Raw genomic sequence first — 18,209 nt, 5'->3', positions numbered from 1 at the left:
ACAATCCATGTTGCTTGAATTGTGTAACAAAATCATTCCGTCATACTGACAATGCGATAGCCTCTTAAATTAAAAATAAAAATTGCTCAATTTCCTAAATGTAAAATGGAGAATGAAAATAACTATGAAAATATTCTCCGTGTTAGCTAGTCTATTTTTACTGGCAGAAAATGATACATGGGTTGTTGCAGATTCTAGAATGTTATCTTTTTTTTAATTATTCATGATCTTCCTAGTTCCCTGCCAACATTGGTCTTGCTGGCCACCCATTTCCATTCCATTCTAGCATGAAAATATCCACTAGAAACCACCATCCGCACAATAACCTGATACAGAGAAAACAAATCTGGGCGAATACTTTTATTTCAAACTTGTTAGCAGGTTACATTTTATTTTTTGACCTACTAGTGTGCTATGACTGTAGCCTCTTTGGTGTTGTAACTCCATTTGTTCTACATTTGATAGATTGTGTAGTCACTAGAGGGATGTTACAAAAGAAAGGGGAAACAAAATCTGGCACTCTCTGAGATATTTATTGTCAGATCTATGGGCTGACATTTGCAGGCAATGTTAATGGCAAGCCAGATATTTTTCACAAATTTATTTTAGCATAGAAAACTGCCGCAGTACAATAACAGGCATCCATTTTATGCTGTACAGGATGGTAAATCTCAAGTTGCTTTAAAAATTAAAAATCAACTTACAACAGCCACAATACTAAAGTTATAACAGTAAATCTTTTTATTCTGCATATACACAAAGTCCACACACGAGCAACACTTATCTAATTAAGCTTTAGTGAAGTACTGATGTCAACAATTGGCATTTTATAAGTCAAAAGAAAAGCAAATCTGTTTATTTCTTGCCCTTTAGGCAAGGGTTTATTTTTTGGAATGTGCTTACTAGAGGCCATGTTACCATTGTGTCTGATCTTTTAAGCAGTTGCATCAGGAATAATTTGTGCGTATAGTGACAGATGCAGATATCTGAAACTTTTTTTTAATTAAATGAAATGAATGCAGAAAGGGTTGTTTTTTTAATACAAAGATTTACAGATTGATGGTTTCCAAAATCTGTCACTGGCAATAAAAAAAAATCTATGCCTCCCTTTCAGCACAATACTGATCAAACTTTAAACCCATAATTAAGTGGTTGCCTTTTTAATTGGCATGGAGATGAGATTAATTATGAATTATTGCATCACAACATCCTGTTGCTACGTTGACATTTAAAATGAAACAAATACAGAGCAAAAAATGTCGGCTCAACCCAGTGTGATGGTTTATGAGTGTCCCATTAACCCTTGCTTACCAATGGCACTGTCTTGAGGACCAGGAGAAGCTGTTGTCCATTGGCCAAATGCTGCACAAATTTTGTTCACAGATAACCATAGCAGAATTCTGGGTACTGTAGATTATATGAATCCTTAAATATTCTCCTCCATTCAGTTAGATTAAGGCCATTTATGTTGCAATCCCTTGGCCTTTCATGCTACTATCAACCAAAAATGTTCACATCTCAATTTTGTAAATGTCTATTGAGATGGCCCCAACCACATTTTTAGGGAGAGAGGGAGTTTAATATCTTCAATTACCTTTTTCTAAAGAAATACTTTATCAATATCCCTAAATAGCTTTGCCAGGCTCTAATTGTATCTGTATTCATCCATTGCCTTGCCAATGGCACCAAGCCAAGAAAATGGAGGCTGTCTATGTAGCCCTTGTACAGAGCACCTTGGTGGTGCCCGATGCATAAGATTTTCAGGATTGGACCAGGGGAGTGAGGGCAGGTTGAAGAAAGGTCTCGACCCAAAATGTCACCTATTCCTTTTCTCCAGAGATGCTGCCTGACCCGCTGAGTTACTCCAGCTTCTAGCATCTGCAGTTCCATGTTTGTTCACACACTGACTCCTACCCTCCTCGGCTGATACATGCCATCACGTATCTCAAGCACCCTTTTTTTCATACACTGCACTATCTTCCTCTGAGCCTTCAGTGATTCCTCCACTTGGGCTCTTAAATCTCCCTTGCATTCATTGTCTGTCACCGTTTAGAACATATATAATGGTCATTCTCTCTCGTTAGTTCAAAGTTGACGATGCACTATTTTCCCTCACACCTAATATCACTTGCTGTATATTCTCACTCCTCTTTTAATTACCCATTTGCAACTTTCCAATCTATTTACAAAGCTCCTAACAAAAGTCTTGTTCTCCGTACTTGGAACTGTGGCCAGCGGTTATTGTGAAAAGCTGACTGCCTGTTACTGAACGTTAGTCTCTGGTTGTGTCTTGTCGATTAGAATGCACACACACCCATCTTCCCTTATGTCCGTGTTTCTACCTCCTAACCAGTTTCCCATTAATCAACTTAACACCATTTTTTTTGTAGCTCATCATTCCAATCTTAATCCGTTAAGACTCTTATTACTGGTGACACTCCCTCCACATTTTACAGGGGAGTTGGATTACTAGAAAATAGAATGCATTGGCATTTTCTGTAACTAAGCAGTATTATTTACATGGTTCAAGAAATCAATTGGAAACAAGTGTATATTTATTTACATTTCATCAGAACTTTTTAGGTTAATTTTTATTCAGTATCCTAGATTTGTTGTTTGTTTTGGTAGTGACCAGTGAATTCCACAAGGACAAATTTAATTATCCGAACTGATGTAACACATAGGGGGTCAGCTATCTAAATGTTATACTTTAGCATTCCAACTAACACATTTGTCATCTGTATAATTATAATGTTTGAGAACCTTCGGACCACGATGTCCATGCCAACCATGATGCATAATTAAACTAACTCGATCTACCTGCACATGGTCCATATCGCAACATTCACAGCGTACTTATGTGCTTGCCTAAATGTCTCACTATTGTCTGCTTCCACCATCTCCTTCCTGCCTGACAGGATGTTGCAGACACCCACCACTGCATTTATTTAAAACATGTCTCACACATCTCCTTTTGAACTTAAAAACCTCTAGTATTTGACATTTCCGTCCTGGGACCAATATCGGCTTCATGTCTGCCTCGCTCATACTTTTAAATACCTCTACCAAGTTCCTCCTCAGCCCCCAACACGCCAGAGAAACAATTTTTGTAGCTTTTTCAACTACTCATCACTACTCATAAAGGGCCTGTCCCACTTAGTCGACTGTCAGGTCGTAGCAGGTCACTGGAACGGTGACTGTCAGAGTGGAACACACACGCACACATACACACAGCTCTTCCTTCAGTTATGCAGGGGGGGAGGGGGAGCACTGTCTGAGTGAAATTCACACGGTGCAAGGCCAATGTGATCCAGACAAGCACCACGATGAACACTGTAAAGGGCCTCTCCCACTTCCCCAAGCTTCTGACGAATTCTCCCGAATTTTTCCCTTGATTCAAACTCGGAGAATAGAAACATAGAAAATACGTGCAGGGTAGGCCATTCGGCCCTTCGAGCCTGCACCGCCATTCAATATGATCATGGCTGATCATCCAACTCAGTATCCCATCCCTGCCTTCTCTCCATACCCCCATATCCCTTTAGCCGCAAGGGCCACATCAAACCCCCTCTTAAATATAGCCAATGATCTGGCCTCAACTACATTCTGTGGCAGAGAACTCCAGAGATTCACCAATCTCTGTGTAAAAAGGATTTCCCCTTTATCCTTAAACTGTGACCCCTTGTTCTGGACTTCCCCAACATCGGGAACAATCTTACTGCATCTAGCCTGTCCAACCCCTTAAGAATTTTGTAGGTTTCTATACGATCCCCCCTCAATCTTCTAAATTCTAGAGAGTATAAACCAAGTCTATCCAGTCTTTCTTCATATGACAGTCCTGACATCCCAGGAATCAGTCTGGTGAACCTTCTCTGCACTCCCTCTATGGCAATAATGTCCTTCCTCAGATTTGGAGACCAAAACTGTACGCAATACTCCAAGTGTGGTCTCACCAAGATCCTGTACAACTGCAGTCGAACCTCCCTGCTCAAATCCTTTCGCTATGAAAGCTAACATACCATTCGCTTTTTTCACTGCATGCTGCACCTGCATGCCTACTTTCAATGACTGGTGTACCATGACACCCAGGTCTCGCTGCATCTCCCCTTTTCTTAATCGGCCACCATTCAGATAATACTCTACTTTCCTGTTTTTGCCACCAAAGTGGATAACCTCACATTTATCCACATTATACTGCATCTGCCATGCATTTGCCCACTCACCCAGCCTATCCAAGTCACCTTGCAGCCTCCTAGCATCCTCCACACAGCTAACACTGCCCCCTAGCTTAGTGTCATCCGCAAACTTGAATGTTGCATTCAATTCCCTCGTCCAAATCATTAATATATATTGTAAACAGCTGGGGTCCCAGCACTGAGCCTTGCGGTACCCCACTAGTCACCGCCTGCCATTCAGAAAATGTTTGTAACGGGTCCGTAGATATCTCGTAGCGGCTCGTTATGTCAGCCGTACGTACTCGGGGGGTTAAATGTTGTAATTTTTCTCCTCCCGACTATCTTTTTACTCATGGATATTTTTTGTCATGCTGGAAAAAACGTCCCGCCTTCCTGATGCCCCGAGTACCTGCGGCTGACATAACGAGCCGCTACGATATATCTACGGCCTCCAATGGACATGTTATGAACATTCCCGTAGTTTGAGTCAAGGGGAAAACTCGGGAGAATTCGTGAGCAGCTCGGGAAAGTGGGACAGACCCTTAATTAAGACGGTGAAAGCACAGCGTACGGGAAGGGTCACTTAAGTCCTTTAAATGAAGGGGGAGGCGGGGTGGGGAGAGGTAGTGGAGATACACGGCTGTGAAGCTCGGTGGACATTAACATTACCGGTTGGTTATCCTTGGTCCTGAAAATTACTGTTTACAGTTTTTTTTCCCCCAATAAGCGAATGAAATTCACCGCTCAGTACCTGAGACAACCTACGACCTCCTGGCGACCCACCACCACTGCACCCACGTCACGAGGATTCTCGCTGCTCTTCATTGTGTCAAAATGTCTCCTGTAGTCACCTAAAATGTCGAGTAAGTGGGACAGGCTCATTACTCTCTAATCCACCCAACATCCCGGTAAACCTCCTGTGCACCTTTTCCAAACCTTCCTTCTTTTATAAATCAGTGACCAAGTCTGTACATGATACTGCTGTACATGTTGCCACAGCTATATTGACAGATTTTTTCAAGATTTTTTTTTTAATGGCTACAAGGATGTTTTAAAGTATTGAGTCTATTTAATTTGCATGTAATCAATTAATAACCATTTTTTTCCATTAACTTCACTATCTTAAAACCTGCATTGAATTGTATAATCATCTGGTACAGGAACCGACCCCTTTATGCCCTCACTCTGACCGCAATACCTTTTTACGTTAATTCCATTTGCCCACCCTACGCTCGCATCCCTCTACGCCTTTCCTATCCTTGTATTTATTTAAATATCAGGAAGTTCAGAGTAAGGTCTCATCTCATGCTCCGCTTCTATACAGCCATCATTGAAAGCATCCTCACTCCATCCATCACAGTCTGGTTCGGCAGCCTCGATTCACTCTCCCGGAAGAAATTACAGCGCATCATCAACAGAGCATCAAAAATTATTGGCTTACCCCTATCATCTCTGGAATCACTCTATCACAAACGGACACTACACAGGGCCTGCAAGGTCATCTCTGATCCTACTCACCATGCCTTTCAGCTACTGCCCTCTGGGAGGCGCTACAGGACAATTGCCTCCAAAACAAACCGCTTCAAAAACAGTTTCATTCCCACTGCAATTAACATTTTAAACTCTGTACGGTGAGGAATAAGAATAAGCATGGCCCTTATGTATTGTGTAATGTGTCTGTCTGTATGTATATCTATGATATATGTTTAATGTTGATGAAATGTTGGAACCTGTACCGAGCTGTACTGATAACACATTCCACCAGCCTGGCTGTGTAGTCATTGAAATACAATACAATACAAATGCCTTTTAAACTTTGCAACAATATCTGCCTCCGGCAAACTGTTCCACATATTCACCAACATCTGTGTGAAAGCAGCTGAGGAAAGACAATGACTCTCATTATTCTAAAAGGCCATCCCTTTTAGAAAGGAGATAAGAAGGAATTTCTTTAGTCCGAGGATGGCGAATCTGTGGAATTCTTTGCCTCGGATGGATGTGCAGACCAAGTCGATGGATATTTTCCAGGCCGAGATTGACAGATTCTTGATTAGTAGGGGTTTCAGGGGTTATGAGGAGAAGGCAGGATATTGGGGTTGAGAGGGAGAGATAGATCAGCTGTGATTGAATGGCGGAGTAGTCTTGATGGGCCAAATAGCCTAATTCCACGCCTAGAACTGGAACCGCTGAAATCATAAGTGATAGGAGCAGAATTAGGCCATTTGGCCCATTAAGTCTACTCCGCCATTCAATCATGGCTGATCTATCTCTCCCTCCTAACCCCATTCTCCTGCCTTCTCCCCATAACCTCTGACACCCGTACTGATCAAGAATCTATCTATCCCTGCCTTAAAATATCCGCTGACTGCCTCCACAGCCTTCTGTGGCAAAGAATTCCACTGATTCACCACCCTCGGACTAAAAAAAAGCCTCCCTCCTTCCTAAAAGAAAGTCCTTTAATTCTGAGGCTATAATCTCTAGTCCTGGAATCTCCCACTAGTGGAAACATCCTCTCCGTATCCACTCTATCCGAACCTTTCACTGAGGTCCAATCTCATTCTTCTAAACTCCAGTGCTTACAGGCCCAGTGCCGTCAAACGCTCATCATATGTTAATCTCCTGGGATCATTCTTGTAAACCTCTCCTGGACCTTCTCCACAGCCAGCACATCCTTCCTCAGATATGGTTCCCCAAATCTCCTCAGAAATACTAAAAGATATAGTGGAGAAGTAATTTGGGCTCAGATTCACGATCTCATTCCCCATCTGATGGGACGAGGAAAGGTTTGAAAGAGGATCTCGGGGAGAAAGTAGTCACCACCATTTTAATGAAAGCTGTAAAACCCGATTATAGTGATAATGAGGACCCCCTCGCTGCTGCCTGGCACTTCAGTGATCCTCCCTACCGTGCAATGGACATCATCTTTAGACTTCAGACATACAGCGTGGAAACAGGCCCTTCGGCTCACAGAGTCTGCACCATCCACCGATCATCATCGTGCACTATAGGGACAATTTACAGAAGCCAGTTAACCTACAAACCTGTATGTCTTTGGAGTGTGGGAAGAAACCAGAGCACCCGGAGAACAACTACTCGGTCACGGGGAGAACGTATAAACGCCGTACTGTCAGCGCCTGTAGTCCGGGTCGGATCTGGGTCTCTGGCGACGTGCCACTGTGCCACCCAGTACTCTGCAATGAATACACGCAAAATGCTAGGAACGTTATCAAAGCTTGCACTTGCCCTATTTTCAACCTTGCAAAAATAATTGACTCCATTCACCAAGAGGGATTAAGAAGAATTCTTCTCAAATTAAGCTGACCTCAGAAACTCATTCTCATTCTGTGTCAGCTGCATGATATGTCACCTAGCAGTGTCTGTGGATCCACAGAAGTCTCTTCAGCTGGGTAGCAAAACCATGGAATGGAATGGAAGGAAGGTGTACTCAATGCTGAGGGACATGCTGAAGAGCAGAAAGACAAGGCACAGTAGTTGGTGCTGCTGCATAGCTCCAGTGACTGGTTTGACTCTAGCACACAGCAGAGTTTGCACGGTCTTCCTGTCACCTGCCTCACCTCTGCACCCTTCAGACGCAACAGTAAGTAGCTTAAGTAGTGTTGTAAATTAACATGGGTGGTTGGTGGGAGTTGATGGGGCATGTGAGAAGGAATAGGTTATAGGGAAATGGGATTAATGGGAATGCTCTGAAAACTTATCATAGACTCTGAACAAAAAAGTATTCCTACATAGTAAGAAAATATTTGAGACTTGTGTACCAGTGTGTCCAAGAAAACCAATTTTGCTTCTTGAATAAAAGCTGTTCCTTATTGTAGATTCATAAATATGAACTGGAGTTACAATGTGTATCTCTGCTTCAATACATTATGGTGGAGTCTTTTCCTCCTGTGCTTCTAAATGGATTCCAAATTAACTTCAACAGGTACAGTTGAAATTACTGCTCTTGACAACTAATGAGTGAACTTTAAGAGTAAAATTGACACTGGTTCTGGGACTTTGGGAAAATAAATCACGAGGTCGTATTCCTGCAGTGGTATTCATGAACAACAACAACCATTGTGACCCATGAGTCTGCACATAGAATGAACTTTAGTGGCTTATCTGCAACTAGACACTTCAGAGAACTTGTTAATTTGTGTTCTTCAATCTTAATCGTAACGGTTTGCACTGTATTTGTGGTTAATGTCCAGTTATCTATATTGACACAACATAACCTTAATATCCAAGTTTCCTTTTGTCATTAAACAACTAGAATTTAATATAAATGTATTTTTAATATATTTAAACTATCCTAATAAGGACAAAATTAGATTGTGGTAAATAAGATCCAATTGCATTATTCACTAAATGTAAGTCATATTGTAATGCACATGAGGGGTGGGTAAGGGTGGTACATTAATCAACATATAAAGGACTGGAATAACAAAAGATGGAATTAAAATGAAAACAAACTTTAAGTCCTTTGCTTGTCTTGCCTGTTCCCACGATGACATGGTTATTTTTCTATCTGTGAGCTTTACAGTGTTATAAAGCTCTGAGTTTCCGATTCCCAACAAAATAAACTTTTTAGTGTCTGCCAGCGGGAATGAAGGGACCAAATCGCAAAAGAAACTCAACAGGAACCTTAAAATCCGACGGACTGGCAACAAAGACACAAAAATGTGACTCGCAATCAACAAAATCTCAATCAATAAAACGGATGCATAAATGATACAACTGGATATGGAGATGGCGTTATAACATTTTTACACCCAACCTGAACCTGATGGATCAACTGTAACCCAATCGTGCCTGAGGACTTCTTTAAATACCTGACCAGCCCAAACTCAACACCCATTCAGGTCCAGTTGGGCTCAGTCCGGGAGCCATCCGTTACTGCATGCTATAGGAGAGTTTCAACACTATATTTTCAAGAGGAACGAGTTAGTTGAGGACTTGTATCTTGCTGGGATTTTTGGGAACTAATGGAACTACCATATTGCAAGTTGTTATTCCACTTAGGCTGTCACAGGTCCACCAACTGATGTTCCGGTGCCTCCTTCAACTCCGACAAAATCACAAGAGCACACATGAAGTCCCCCTGAAAATGTGGCACCTAGGCCAGGTAAGGAGGCTGACCTTCACCTCATTGGGACTTCGGTGCTGATCAGAGGGAGACATTTGTCCCTGCGTCTGGGGCTCTGGAATTCCAGCTTGATCGGAGCCAGTAGTTCCATTCCCATAGTTGACCACTACGGACAATCGGCAGGTCAAATTTGCCACCTGTGACTGGCTCTCTAGAACTCCGTGACCCGCCAGAGCCGGCATATCTGTTCCCATTGACCCATGGCCTCTGTTGGTCTGGCAAAACAGATAACATGGCAAGGAGTACTTGATGTACACCAAGTACCTTGTAAATACATGTACTTCTTGTCAACCCAAGAGCTGCCAGTTGCAGGAAAAAAGCAGGTGCTTGGCCAACCTTTCACTTGATCAAAGAAGTATCTCAACCAGCACTTCATCACTTGCCTTAGATTAAACCTGTTGTATAAAAGAAAAAAATCTGTCCAGCACTTTCCCCTAAAATAATTCCAGTTTGTCTTGTTAAATCTATCAAAGGAAATATGCGATCTCAAACAGGTCTATTGATATCTCAGTAGAGGCAAAACCTTGTTTGTGGCTCAAAAGCTATGTGAATTAATAATTATTTAACTTAATTTCAACAGATAAGCCTTGGAGCAGACATCATCTGAGCAACTGCTTTCGTTTGATTCATTTAAATATGGTATTTACATCATCATGAAATATAAAATTTGACTTTTAATTTTTAACTTTCTGCCTTCGGCATATGACCCACCAGAGAAAGTGTTTTTTTTTATTACAAATAAATAAATAAAGTACTTCAGAAAATTTCAAATTACAGATACCAGTACATGGTTTCACAAAGTTAATAGTTCTTGGTGCAAAGATAGAACATTCAGGTAACCACACAATGAACACCCAGATATAACAAAAGAAAGACAGGCATTATTATAACTAATGTCAACTCTTGGACCCAGATATGTCACTGCAAATCACTTAATAATTTGGTAAACAACCTGAAAGTTCTTCACACCCTACTTACCATGAACAGTATTCTAAATCAACTCTGATCATACCATTTTTTTTTTTCAAACACTGCTGGGCATTAACATATCAATTGAAGATTTGAGGCCTTTTAATAGGGAAGTGTTGAATCATCCCATTCTAGCTGCTCCCTCCTGGTGACGTTTTGTTGGTCTCCCCCCTGCTCTGCCTCTTCCTCTCCCTCGCTTTCCTCTGAGTCGGCACTCGTTATATCGTCCTCCTCGCCTTCCTCCTCCTCCTCCTCCTCCTCTTCATCATCGCTGTCCTGCTCGCTGTGCCCCAGGTCTTCATAGTTCTGAACAAAAATCACCAGACAGGAGAAGGTGCATCTCAGTGAGAGTGGTGAACTTTATGCCCCTGTCCCACTTAGGAAACCTGAACGGAAACCTCTGGAGACTTTGCGCCCCACCCAATGTTTCCGTGCGGTTCCCGGAGGTTTTCGTCAGTCTCCCTGGTTTCTTCCACTACCTGCAACCTCTGGCAACCACCTGCAACCTCCGGCAACCGCACGGAAACCTTGGGTGGGGCGCAAAGTCTCCAGAGGTTTCCGTTCAGATTTCCTAAGTGGGACAGGGGCATAAGACTTGAAGTACAGCATGGAAACAGTGCCCTCTGGCCCACCGAGTCCGCGCCAACCAACAATCATCCCATACACTGGAACTTGCTTTCTCCACATTAAAAACAGGATAAATATTTATTGAGGACCTTGTCTATCTCCTATGGTTCCACATATTGAGGCCACTTTGGTAGCTGAGGGGCCCTTGCTAGTCATCCTTTTGCCTTAACATACATAAAAACTCATTGGATATCCAGGTGCTTAAAGTGTTATTACTCCTATGTTTGAAATAAAAGTAAGTGCTGGAAATACTCAGCAGGGTACTTGACTTGAAATGTTAACTCTGTCTTTCTCTATGCACAATTGCTCACTAATCTGCTGAGATTTGCCAGCATTTTCTGTTATTATTTTGGCTTTCCAGCATTTAGCATTTCTGGTTTTCATTTGCTTCCATATTCCTTCAGTTATGTTTGTCTGGGAATCTCTACATACCTAATGGGTGTACTGGAGTGGCATTACTGCAAGACAATAGACAATAGGTGCAGGAGTAGGCCATTCAGCCCCTCGAGCCAGCACTGCCATTCAATGTGATCATGACTGATCATTCCCAATCAGTACCCCATTCCTGCCTTCTCCCCATATCCCCTGACTCCGCTATTTTTAAGAGCCCTATCTAGCTCTCTCTTGAATGCATCCAGAGAACCGGCCTCCACCGCCCTCTGAGGCTGAGAATTCCACACTCACAACTCTTTGTGTGAAAAAGTTGTTCCTCATCTCTGTTCTAAATGGCTTAGATAGATAGATAGATAGCCTTTTATTGTCATTCAGACCGAAGTCTGAACAAAATTGCCCCTTATGCTTAAATTGTGGCCCCTGGTTGTGGACTCCCCCAACATCGGGAACATGTTTTCTGCCTCTAACGTGTCCAAACCCTTAGTAATCTTATATGTTTCAATAAGATCTCCTCCCATCCATAAATTCCAGTGAATCAAGCCCAGCCGCTCCATTCTATCAACATATAATGTCAACATTGTCCAGCCACTCTTGCAATTTTCTACAATGCATGAAGAATTATATCATCAGTTAGGTTCTAATGTGGACCGTGAAGCAGAGCCATTGAGATGACCATCAAAAGGAAGTACCTAGTTAACTTCTTAATGTACATAATGTGACCTGGTAATATTTGCAAACATTATTTACGCTGGAGTTACTCAATTTTCATTTTCTCAGCAATGAAAAGATCAGTGTTACTGTGATTTAAATTTGTAGGTGAGTAGCTTTAAATGTTGAGAGAAAACTTGATAGAAGATTAGAAAATTATAAGAGGAACAGTGTAGACCTTCACAACCTTTTTCCCAGGGTGGAAATGTCAAAGACTAGAAAGCATAATCTGAGGAAGGACATTCTTGCCATAGAGGGAGTACAGAGAAGGTTCACCAGACTGATTCCTTGGATGTCAGGACTTTCATATGAAGAAAGACTGGATAGACTCGGCTTGTACTCGCTAGAATTTAGAAGATTGAGAGGAGATCTTATAGAAATGTACAAAATTCTTAATGGGTTGGACAGGCTAGATGCAGGAAGATTGTTCCCGATGTTGGGGAAGTCCAGAACAAGGGGTCACAGTTTAAGGATAAGGGGGAAATCTTTTAGGACCGAGATGAGAAAAACATTTTTCACACAGAGAGTGGTGAATCTCTGGAATTCTCTGCCACAGAATGGAGTTGATGCCAGTTCATTGGCTATATTTAAGAGGGAGTTAGATGTGGCCCTTGCGGCTAAAGGGATCAGGGGGTATGGAGAGAAGGCAGGTACAGGATACTGAGTTGGATGATCAGCCATGATCATATTGAATGGCGGTGCAGTCTCGAAGGGCCGAATGGCCTACTCCTGCACCTAATTTCTATGTTTCTATGTTTTTATAGGTCATGGTCAGAGCAGGAATGTTTAAGGGAGATGTACGGGGGCATGTTTTGTTTTACACGGAGGGTGGTGGGTGCCTGGAACATGCCACCATGGGTGGTGGTAGAGGCAGCTAAGATAGTGGCATTTAAGATGGATTAAGGGGTTGGACGAAGGATATACAGGAAATGAAAGGACATGGTCCAAGAAGATTTGTTTATCTTGGCATTAGGTTTGGCACCGACATTGTGGGCCAAGAATGCTGTACTTCTCTATATTCTCCAAGCCAGCTTCTCACATCAGATTGGGGTTAGATAGATCAGCCATGAATGAATGGTAGAGCAGACCTGATGGGCCGAATGGCCTATTTCTGCTCCTAGCATGTATGAATTGATGAACTTATCACTCACCTCCATTGGGTTGACAGTAATGGTGAGAGCAGAGTCATCCCAATCCATTTCATTTTCTTTCCCACTCTCATTCTCCCGATTACTGTGCTGGAATGCTGTCCGAATCCTGAAGACCCCCAGAACAATGATGAAGACGAGGAAACTAATACACACCACAATGACGATGGTTGCCGCGCTGGGAATACCTACATTTCAAAGGAAAAGAAAAACATTTGGTTACATTCCCTGGAATGGAGAGAAAATAAAGATTTAAATCCTTAAACCAGGAATCTGTCATCGTAAATCACTTGATATCCAGCATTCAGGAGGAGGTTCCATTTTTTTTTTTAATAGGAATTAGAAACATAGAAACATAGAAATTAGGTGCAGGAGTAGGCCATTCGGCCCTTCAAACCTGCACCGCCATTCAATATGATCATGGCTGATCATCCAACTCAGTATCCCGTACCTGCCTTCTCTCCATACCCTCTGATCCCCTTAGCCACAAGGGCCACATCTAACTCCCTCTTAAATATAGCCAATGAACTGGCCTCGACTACCCTCTGCGGCAGAGAGTTCCAGAGATTCACCACTCTCTGTGTGAAAAAAGTTCTTCTCATCTCGGTTTTAAAGGATTTCCCCCTTATCCTTAAGCTGTGACCCCTTGTCACTTGTGGGTGGAGCACCGAGGCAAATTCCTTGTATGTGAATTGGCTTTGGTAATTATGAATCATTTCATGAGTATGAATTACAAGGTGTTGGGCTTACAAATGGTTTAAATGTCCTCATTTTTTGAAACTTAGTCCCAGACAAATCCCATTGGACAATAAATCCCAAAAGCGATCTACTTTACCTTGCTGGAGAAAAAGGATGGGTGATGTTTCAGGTCGGGACCCTTCCTCAGACTGAACGTAGGGTGGGAGTGGGGTGGGGTGAGGGGGGAGGGGGGTGGTGTGGGGTGAAGGCGAGAACAGACTGGCACCAATCAGAACCAGCCACAAATGACCTCTGGCTGTGCAGTGCCTGGTTGGCCCTTTGTCGGCCAGAGAAGGCGAGATCTCTAGAGGGATACAATGTGGAGAACTCTGGAACTGGTAAAATGACTAGGGTGGAGGAAATGGGCAAGGGGGAAGGCCAGAGTGAGGACACATGCAGATTGGAGGAACAGCACCTCGTATTTCCCTTTGGGCAATTCGGCTCAAAGGGCCGAATGGCCTCCTCCTGCACCTATTTTCTGTGTCTATGTCTATGGCCCTTGTGTCTATCTTTGGTATAAACCAGCATTTGCAGTTCCTTGTTTCTACTTGACCTTCCTAGTAATTAAGCAATTTATTCAGCCTGAATTAAGGTGATGTTCATGCAAGGATGTTTTTTTTAGCCATCCATTGGTACAGTTTGCTCTGGTATTTTACTTAATTCACATTGTTTAATCAATAATGTTTTATTATTAATGTTTTGCGTGTCATTCATAACTGTCACTCTATGTCATGTTGTGGGCGGAGCACCAAGGCAAAATCCTTGTATGTGAATACTTGGCCAATAAACTTATACCTACATTCATTCATTCATTCATTCATTCATTCATTCATTCATTCATTCATTCATTCAATCAATCAATCAATCAATCAATCAATCAATCATTCATTCATTTTAATCAACCAAGTGGTGGTTTTCACCTAGGCTCAGCCCTGCCTGCATGAGCATGGGCTAAGCAAAAACACACAAGGGGAGATTCCAGAAAAGATCAACCATCGTATTCACTGGAGTTTAGAAGGATGAGGGGGGATCTTATAGAAACATATAAAATTATAAAAGGACTGGACAAGCTAGATGCAGGAAAAATGTTCCCAATGTTGGGAGAGTCCAGAACCAGGGGCCACAGTCTTAGAATGAAGGGGAGGTCATTTAAGACTGAGGTGAGAAAAAATGTTTTCACCCAGAGAGTTGTGAATTTATGAAATTCCCTGCCACAGAGGGCAGTGGAGGCCAAGTCACTGGATGGATTTAAGAGAGAGTTAGATAGAGCTCTAGGGTTTAGTGCAGTCAGGGGATATGGGGAGAAGGCAGGCACGGGTTATTGATAGGGGACGATCAGCCATGATCACAATGAATGGTGGTGTTGGCTCGAAGGGCCGAATGGCCTCCTCCTGCACCTATTTTCTATGTTTCTATGTTTCTATTGCAATTCATTCTTCGTTATTACAAATATTTAAACCATTACATGGGGCATCAGGGTGGTGGAGCAGTGGAGTTGCTGCGTGCTGCCTTGCAGTACCAGACACCCGGGTTCAATCCTGTTTACGGGTGCTGTCTGAACAGAGTTTCTATGTTCTCCCCGTGACAACGTGGGTTTTCCCCAGGTGCTCCGGTTTCCTCCCACACTCCACAGACACAGAGGTTTGAAGTTAATTGGCTTCAGTAAAGATTGTAAATTATCCCTAGAGTGTAGGATCATGCTAGTGTATAGGGATCGCTTGTCGGCACGGACTCAGTGGGCCAAAGGGACTGTTTCTGCGCTGTATCTCTAAACAAACCTAAACATTCTCTGGCTTAGAAACATAGAAAATAGGTGCAGGAGGAGGCCATTCAGCCCTTCGAGTCAGCACCGCCATTCATTGTGATAAAGGCTGATCGTCCCCTATCAATAACCCGTGCCTGCCTCCTCCCCATATCCTTTGTCTCCTCTAGCCCGAGAGCTCTATCTAACTTTCTCTAAAATCCATCCAGTGATTTGGCCTCCACTGCCCTCTGTGGCAGGGAATTCCATAAATTCACAACTCCCACGGTGAAAACTTTTTTTATCACCTCAGTCTTAAATGACCTCCCCTTTATTCTAAGGCTGTGGCCCCTGGTTCTGGGCTCGCCCAACATTGGGAACATTTTTCCTGCATCTAGCTTGTCCAGTCCTTTTATAACTTTATATATTTCTATAAGGTATCCCCACATCCTTCTAAACTCCAGTGAATACAAGCCTAGTCTTTTCAATTTCCCCTCATAATACAAGGCTTGGCAAGAATAAACATTGACATTGTTTTTAGGCAGTGTATGGTTTTTGATATGTTGAAGCATTATTTTGTAAAGGACATGGAGCAGGAATGAGTGTGGAAGATGAACAATATTATAAGCAGGCAAGTATATCATGTGAACACTCAAAATAAATGAACCAGTGGACACTTGGGCATTAATACTAAGTGACAGCAATGCTACAGCAGGGACCAGTCGAAAAATGTACTTCAATGACTGAAGTGCTTTGATACATCCGAAGCTGAAAGAAAACATGCAAAAGAATTAATGTTTTTTCCTTTTTGTGTGAACATTTCTTCCCAGTCGGGTTAGAATGCAAATTGGAATGGCAGAATAACAAAGAACAGCAGATGCTGGTTTATACCAAAGATAGACAGACACAAAATGCTGGAGTAACGCAGCGGGTCAGGCAACATCTCTGGAGAAAATGAATAGATGTTATTTTGTGTTGCGACCTCCTCAGTCTGAAGAAGGGTCCCAATCTGAACATTTACCTCACAATCTTTTCCAGGAAAACGTCTGGCTCGACTCTAAAGACTGTCCATAGAGCAGCTTGCTTATTAAATGGGAAAGTATAATTTAAAAAATTGACAAATGGATGAGATGTACAGTGGGTCTTGCATTATCATGCAATGCAGGTTTGTCAGTAGTTGGGCAGATTGGATATTAATAAAATATTAAATATAGCTGCATGAAAGAAGTTCATTGCTCTTGCTGTTATAAACTGCAATATTAATTCATGCTCAGTTGGATTGGTGGTAGGAGTCAGAGTGATAATGGAGGGATGCACTTCAGATTGGAAGCCTGTGACCAGCAGTGTAATGCACAGTTCAATGCCTTTCACACCTCTTCTGCCGTTTCAGAAAAAAACAAACTAGCCTTGTAGAGTACACTGATGGAAGATATTAAAACAAGCTGAATTACAAGCCTAATAAAACGCAGTAAAAATGATACCAGGCATTAAAACTATTTGCAATTCGAAAAGATGTATAATTTTACAATTCTCTGATTTATAGCTTACAATCTTTGGGAATTGTGAAATGAAATCATGCTACTGCACTTTTGGCAATCAATTTTGTGACAATGCATTATATTTATCATTGAAAATGGCTATCGAGTACCGTTTACAAGCATCTTCAGTATTACTGGTAGTGAAACTCATTTTACCAGAGACTTGGGCTGCAACAAAGATTTCAATACATGACCATGACAACCCAATGGATAATTTACCCACTAAAAGTTGATTAACTAGTCCACAGTTCACAACTAGGTAACCCTTTTGGACTCACATCTGTCTCTAGCCAACTGGCAGCCTATCGGGGAACCTCCTTGCCTAAGGTTATCTTGCCGGCCTTGATTTGCTCTTTTTTTTTCTTTGCTTCTACTTTTGTTTCCCCACTCTCCCTACTCCAATCTGTCTGAAGAAACATAGAAACATAGAAATTAGGTGCAGGAGTAGGGCATTCGGCCCTTCGAGCCTGCACCGCCATTCAATATGATCATGGCTGATCATCCAACTCAGTATCCCGCACCTGCCTTCTCTCCATACCCTCTGATCCCCTTAGCCACAAGGGCCACATCTAACTCCCTCTTAAATATAGCCAATGAACTGGCCTCGACTACCCTCTGCGGCAGAGAGATCCAGAGATTCACCACTCTCTGTGTGAAAAAAGTTCTTCTCATCTCGGTTTTAAAGGATTTCCCCCTTATCCTTAAGCTGTGACCCCTTGTCCTGGACTTCCCCAACATCGGGAGCAATCTTCCTGCATCTAGCCTGTCCAACCCCTTAAGAATTTTGTAAGTTTCTATAAGATCCCCTCTCAATCTCCTAAATTCTAGAGAGTATAAACCAAGTCTATCCAGTCTTTCTTCATAAGACAGTCCTGACATCCCAGGAATCAGTCTGGTGAACCTTCTCTGCACTCCCTCTATATAAGGCAATAATGTCCTTCCACAGATTTGGAGACTAAAACTGTACGCAATACTCCAGGTGTGGTCTCACCAAGACCCTGTACAACTGCAGTAGAACCTCCCTGCTTC

The 18,209-nt window shown here is 42.4% G+C and overlaps 1 protein-coding gene across 1 annotated transcript in view; it reads right to left on the bottom strand.

The window, feature by feature from the left end:
- Positions 1-345: 345 nt before the first annotated feature.
- clstn2a (calsyntenin 2a) overlaps positions 346-18,209 on the bottom strand; it is a 526,456-nt gene continuing 508,592 nt past the window's right edge. The window contains exons 17-18 of the mRNA XM_055646430.1: positions 13,167-13,351; positions 346-10,593 (exon numbers count right to left, since the gene is read on the bottom strand). Of these exons, the coding sequence (XP_055502405.1) occupies positions 10,390-10,593; positions 13,167-13,351 (389 nt within the window). The 3' untranslated portion in view covers positions 346-10,389. The remainder of the gene's footprint in view (positions 10,594-13,166; positions 13,352-18,209) is intronic.

The sequence above is a fragment of the Leucoraja erinacea genome, chromosome 14 (genome assembly GCF_028641065.1).
Source record: "Leucoraja erinacea ecotype New England chromosome 14, Leri_hhj_1, whole genome shotgun sequence".
Taxonomy (NCBI): domain Eukaryota; kingdom Metazoa; phylum Chordata; class Chondrichthyes; order Rajiformes; family Rajidae; genus Leucoraja; species Leucoraja erinaceus.
Note: the sequence above shows the minus strand (reverse complement) of the source record. Positions and strands in the feature narration are given on the sequence as shown.